General features: G+C 41.9%; 1 protein-coding gene across 1 annotated transcript; it reads left to right on the top strand.

The window, feature by feature from the left end:
• Positions 1–4,049: 4,049 nt before the first annotated feature.
• On the top strand, positions 4,050–5,592 carry PPBP (pro-platelet basic protein). The gene is made up of 3 exons (XM_056111483.1): positions 4,050–4,265; positions 4,685–4,820; positions 4,969–5,592. Exons 1-3 carry the CDS (start codon positions 4,145–4,147, stop codon positions 5,069–5,071), a joined length of 360 nt encoding a protein of 119 aa, XP_055967458.1. The 5' UTR covers positions 4,050–4,144; the 3' UTR covers positions 5,072–5,592.
• The last annotated feature ends 890 nt before the right edge of the window (positions 5,593–6,482 follow it).

Here is a 6,482-nt window from a genome sequence, read left to right as displayed (position 1 = left end):
AGGGTGATACCATTTCACCGAAACTCTTCAGAGCCACCCTCGAGAACATCATGCGACAACTGGAATAGGAAGGAATGGGAGTGAAAATAGATGGTCGGCAACTACACCACCTCCGCTTTGCTGATGACATTGTCTTAATAACATTAGCCAAGCAGCACAAACGCTGGCCAACATCGACCATGAGTGTGGAAAGGTAGGACTCCAGCTGAATCTTATAAAGACAATGTTTATGAGAAACAGCCTCGTTCCTGATGCCCCATTCGTTCTCAATGGAATGACCATCTCCGAATGTGACAGCTATGTGTACCTAGGTTGAGAAGTCAACGTGACAAATGACCTAGCACCTGAGCTGCGCAGGAGGAAGAAAGCTGCTTGGAACGCCTTCAAGAGCGTCGAAGAAATAGCTAAGAGGACAAAGAACCTCCGGCTTCAGACACACCTCTTTGATTCCGCTGTTCTTCTTGCATTAACATATGCCTCAGAGACCTGGGCCCTATGAAAACAGGATGAGAGATTCGGGTCTCCCAAAGAGGAATTGAAAGAACTATGCTTGGAATATCACGTTTCACTCAAATGAGAGAAAGAATCTGGATTTTTGACCTCTGTCGACGATCAAGAATCAGGGACGCTGTCTCATTTGCCAAGGCGTCAAAAATCAGATGGGCTGGTCACGTAATGAGATTTAGAGACGACTGCTGGACTAGAGCCATTACCGACATCCAGGGGATGTCAAAAGACTGTGTGGCCGCCCACCTATCAGATGGTCAGACTTCTTCATCAAGATCATGAACAATCGGTTTGAGGCTCTTCGTGTTCCTAGAACGAACAGACACCATTGGACTACACTAGCACGCAACAGGGACAAATGGAGACGCTACTGGCGCCCACTTGACCAAATTGGCGATTAACAGAAAGTCAAGTGATCAAGTTTTATTTATTTATTTATTTATTTATTTATTTTGCGGGAGCATGCCCTGCAGTACTCAGGGCTAACTCCTCTCCTGGCTCTGTATTCAAGTAGCCCTGCTGATGGTACAGGTTAGAGAAAGTGCCAATCAAATCTGAAAAGAAGTAAAAAAGGTGGGGCTAATGATCTGCTGTTTGTGGTCAAGATGGGCACATTGGGTTATGAGATAATTTGATTTAGGGCTTTTTCCTTATAGACAAAGTTGGGGGGGCACTTTTCAAATATCATCTTGTGAGCGTGTCTAAGAGGTGATGAAAGCAAAACAGACCAGTCACCACAACTTCAGTGCAAAGGCATTTTCATTTTTGTGATGGGAAAATCTGTCTCAGTCTCTGTCTCTGTTTCTGTCTCTGTCTCTGTCTCTGTCTCTGTCTCTCTCTCTCTCTCTCTCTCTCTCTCTGTCTCTCTCCGGCCTCACTCACTCCCCCTTCTTTCCTCCTTTCTGCCTTTCTGCTTTTCTTTTATTCCTAAGAAAAATCATGCCAATTACAGAAGAAAGAGGAGTTGAATTATTGTATGCCTAAAACGCAACTATCAGTAACTTTGTGAATCGTGGCTCTTTAATAAAGGTAAAGGTAAAGGCCCTCCCCGTTGTTCGTCGATTTGCTCGAGCGGACCCAGTAACGTCTCCATTGGAGACTTTGTTGTTACTGTGTTTGGCATATCGAATACGTCATGGGGAGCTTGCCAGGCTCTGCCGTGGGGGCGAGATACTCTCGGCAGCTTGCTGGGCTCTCCGAGAGGGGCGGGGGAACCGAGCTCGGGTTGGCCATGTTGGCTGCGTGCAAGGCAAATGCCCTACCGCTGTGCTATTAAAATAAATAAATAAAATGGAGGTAGTTGCACTGATTAAAAAAAATTAAAAAGGAGGAGGAGAAAGAAGAAGCTGTCCCCAAAGAAATCTCAGCCCAGCAATAACATCTCTGTGAAAGAGACCATCATGCATGTTTTAGATCCTCAAACCCACTGGAGTGTGTTCAGGTTGACTGACAGCAGAAGAAGCCCTGGCTAATATACAGAATTACTGGAAATTGAAATTTAGATTGTTGTGCTAATCACACTGCTAGTTGTTGACTTGCTCCACAATAAGAAGCATTAGAAGAGAGTCACCATTCTTTGAATCCCAACACAATGGAAATGAAAAGTTTCAGGCCTACACAGGTACAGTATTCTCTGTAATGGTAGGCAGGAAGCATTTCCCCTACTACTCCTTCACCTCCTCCCCACTCAGCGAAGTTTCCCCTACTTGGTGGCATGCGGTCTCAACTGACTTGGGTGCCCAAGTAATAGCATGTTTCCTTCATTCCTGGGAAATGTAAATTCATGGTCTTCTACATAAGACAGAGTTGTATATGTCTGAATTTTAGCTGATAATGGCCCTCTGATGATTTTAAACACTTTTTAAAAGTACTCAAGCAACCAAATTTTGGTCTGAGTCTTAGAAAACTTGGTGGTTTCCTGAATGACTGTTCTATTTCTACAATGACTTCAAGGAAAAAGAGGAAAAGGAAATAAAGTAAGTGGCATTCCCTTCATCCAAATGAAAACTAGATGAGAGTCATAAAAAAAAAAAAAGCTGCCAGGTTAATTTAAAAATACCCACCTCAGGGCAGAAAGATAGGACAGGAATTAAGATGCTTGTCTGCATGCATCAGACCTGTTCATTTAGATCTCCTGTACTACATCTGGATGCCCCAAACAACACCAGGAGTGATACCTGAGCACAAAGCCAGGAGTAAGCTCTAAGAAATTCTGGGTATGGCCCACTCCCCTCCCACCCCCCAAAAAAACCTAGTCTAACCTTTATGTATATGTGAATATATAATTATATGTCACTGTCACTGTCCTCCCATTGTTCATCAATTTGCTCAAGCGGGTCCAGTAACATTGTGAGACTTGTTACTGTATTTGGCATATCGAATACATCACAGGTAGCTTGCCAGGCCTTGCCGAGCGGGCGATACACTCTTGGTAGCTTGCTGGACTCTCCGAGAGGGGCGGAGGAATCAAAGTTGCCGGGTCAGCCGGGTCGGCGAAATGCAAGGTAAATGCCCTACCACTGTACTATTGCTCCAGCCCATAATTATAGGTATGTCTGTCAATACAATATGTAGAAGGAAGATAAACAAGAAAATGAAAGTCAACTGTTACCAATGGTAACCATTGGAGAGTAACAGAAATCAGAGAAATTATAAAAAGGAACTTGCAGGTTATGTTCCACATATATCTGCAGTATAGGAATCTTCTGCAATAAATTATGTATTTCTCTATCATATTAACATGAAAGGAAAAAATATGCTGGGTTTGTCTTTTAGGGTATACACTGAGAGTACCAAATACATAGCTTATTTTATAACACAAGGAAAAAATAGTTTTACTTCCTGTTTTCAGAGAGAATTGCAAAAGATAATCCATCTGGAAGATGGAAAGAAACTCTTAAATTAACAAGTCTTTGACAGTAACTGGCTCATGTTTTATCAACCTGCTCTCAACATTTATTAGCAACCAGGCTAGGAACATTGCTTTCTTTGGCAACTGGAAAGGGAAGGTAACTTTTCTTCCAGGGGGGCCATGACCACATATTTATACCTTCAGATATACATATAACGTCTAATAAAATTATAAAATACAGGGCTGGAGCGATAGCACAGTGAGTAAGGGGTTTGCCTTGCATGCTGCCTACCCAGGTTCGATTCCCAGCATCCCATATGGTCCCCCGAGCACCGCCAGGAGTGATTACTGAGTGCAGAGCCGGGACTAACACCTGAGCATCGCCGGCTGTGATCCAAAAAGCAAAAAGAAAGAAAGAAAGAAAAACTATAAAATACATATTGGAAAGGCAGAGCATCGAAAGGTCATGTAGTACTTCACTCTAGTTCTGACATCCCTGCCTCCATTACTATGTATGTTTGAGGGAAATGCCAACTGACAAAGGGAAAGAGGAGGAACAAAGTGAGGCCAAAGTAAACTTGAGCAGGAACTTTGACTCGCTTGGGTTATCTGCTTGGCACAGTTTAGCCGCGCGTATTTATAGACACACTCATTTGCCCCTCCTTTATTCCTTTCCGCCTTGAAGGACGCATATATAAAAGACTAAGGCCTGAGCGTGCAAATCCACTTAGCGGTGGATTTCTGAGATCTCTCGGGTCTCGGAACACGTCAAACTCATCCCTCACTATGGGACTCCGACCTCCCTCCGTCTCTTTCTCCTGCACCAGTGCCAGCCCCCGGCATGCCCTACACACGCTGCTGCTGTGTTTGCTCCTGACCACACTGATGCCCCCCACCAGCGGAGAAAGTAAGAGAAACGGCTGCTTCTGACGCGGGGTTTGGGGTACAGACTCTCCGGGTGCTAGAAAACATTGTTCTGAGGACTCTAAGGCAGTTTCTTAATCTTTTTCTCATCACAACCCCCTTCCAACTTTGCCTCCTTTCTATGGTTCTTTTGACTTACCATTCCACCCCCCTACCCCTTTAGTCATTTATGCAGTTAACACCTTTGGCCCCCCACCCTGAAATATCCTGAGGTCCCATAAGCTCCACAATTTCCCTGCTTGGGAAGCACTTAAGCATTCTTTTGGGTGCTTCGCTAAGAGCCTGTGGATCACATTCAATAATGGCCTTAGGAGAGCAGGATAATTAAAACACAGTGAACAGAGGAAACAAGTGGAGAGATTAGGTCCCTGAACTAATCGTGAGCTGCCCTTTCTACCCTAGCTGGAAGAGCAGGCGGTAAGAAGTTCGTTGAACTTCGCTGCCTGTGTTTGACGACGGTCTCTGGCATTCATCCCAGTCGCATCCAAAATTTGAGCGTGATCAGAGCCGCAGCGCACTGCGCCCAAGTCGAAGTGTTGTAAGTTCCTGTTTCTATTATGTCACCTGAGTAGGAAACAACCCTCCAGCTCGATCCACACTAACAGTTTTTAAAATCCAGTTCCATTGGATTCCTTTTGATTGACAGGCGAGGGCACTCATTTAGTCTATCCTATTTTCTCTTACAGAGCCACACTGACGGATGGGAAGAAAGTCTGCCTGGACCCCGAAGCCCCCCTAATCAAGAAAATAGTCCAGAAATATTTAGAAGGTGATAGGCCAGTTAATTAGCTTGTTTGCTTTCTGTCAAATCTTTCCATTTCCCAGAAAGGACAAGATGCTTTTAAGTCTGGACTTTCTAGAGTTCTTGTTTATCCAGAAAACCTATTTATACTGCATTAAAATTTGGATGTTTTCCACTCCATCTCAAATAGTCACATTTTATTCTGAGGCCGATCACTAGACAGCAGAGAGATGATGAGAGAAAGCCTAGTTTCAAAGTATATTATTTGGTTTATCTCCCTAACTCTTGGGTAACATGGTAGTCTGTTTTACAACTCTTAAAATTTTCTTTGAAAATAGATTTGTGAACATTTATCCTGCTGTACTTCACTGTGAAACTAGACATGCCATGAGTATAAACTTCAGTGGTAATTGGCAATAGGAATCACAAAGGACTCAGCCTAGAGCATTTGTTTAATAAATGTTTGCTAATACTTTTCAGAACTTAATAGAGCATGCAATTATTTAGTCCCAAGTGTCTTGTCCCAACACATCCCCTGTAAGAATCTAAAGTTAATTAGTCCTCAAGCCCTAAAAATAATAAAATTATGGAATGAATGTGTTGTATGTTGTTTTTATTTAAGTGAATATATTTAACTATTAGAGCCCCAAATTATGTGATGAGAAAAATATTAATATGCTTTTTTTAAAAAAAAAACACTTTCTTGGGGGAAGGATGTGGGTTCACTGGTGATGGGTGTGGTGTTGGAGTTCTATGCATGTGAAACCATTACTAGCAGTATGGTAGACCATAGAATCCCAATAATTTAAAGAAGAAATTTTTCTACATCTCAGACAATAACAACGGGTTATAACTGGTTTTAAGTGTTTTATCCTGGCATGTTTGTACTTATTTGCATTTACTTAATTTTTTCATGATTCCAATTTTAGTTTTAGAATTAGTTTTGAGGGGACAGAGAAATAGCTCATCAGGCTGACATGTCCTTTGCATGTAGGAGGTTCAAGTTTGATCCTCAGCACCACATGATTTCCCAAACACTGTCAGGAGTGACCCACGAGCACAGAGCTGGGAATTGCCACTGAGTACCATAGGGTAACCCCAAAATACTAGCCTCAAAATTAGTATGAGATTATTTAAATGTTATCGGCTATCTATAGAAATTTTCATTCATTTCTTAATCACTACACTCTTCTTTCAGAAATAGTAAAATAAAATTTACTTTTTTTATTGTTGTTCTATGCCACTGGCATTAATATCACTGTTGAAGGGGGGGTTCATTATCTTTTTCCCACACTTTGTCATTTCACATATGGTTACGAAGGTGGTTATATGGTCATAGATGATATGTATCATGTGTTGTAATATTAGTTAAAATTTATTAATTACTTTAATATGAAATTTTAATATTACGTTGTATGCCAGAATAAAATTATTTTATTTATTTTTTAATAAAATTAA

The sequence above is a fragment of the Sorex fumeus genome, unplaced genomic scaffold (genome assembly GCF_029834395.1).
Source record: "Sorex fumeus unplaced genomic scaffold, SorFum_2.1 ptg000013l, whole genome shotgun sequence".
Taxonomy (NCBI): Eukaryota; Metazoa; Chordata; class Mammalia; order Eulipotyphla; family Soricidae; genus Sorex; species Sorex fumeus.
The sequence above is the reverse complement of the archived record's forward strand: the minus strand, read 5'-3'. Positions and strand labels throughout refer to the sequence as shown.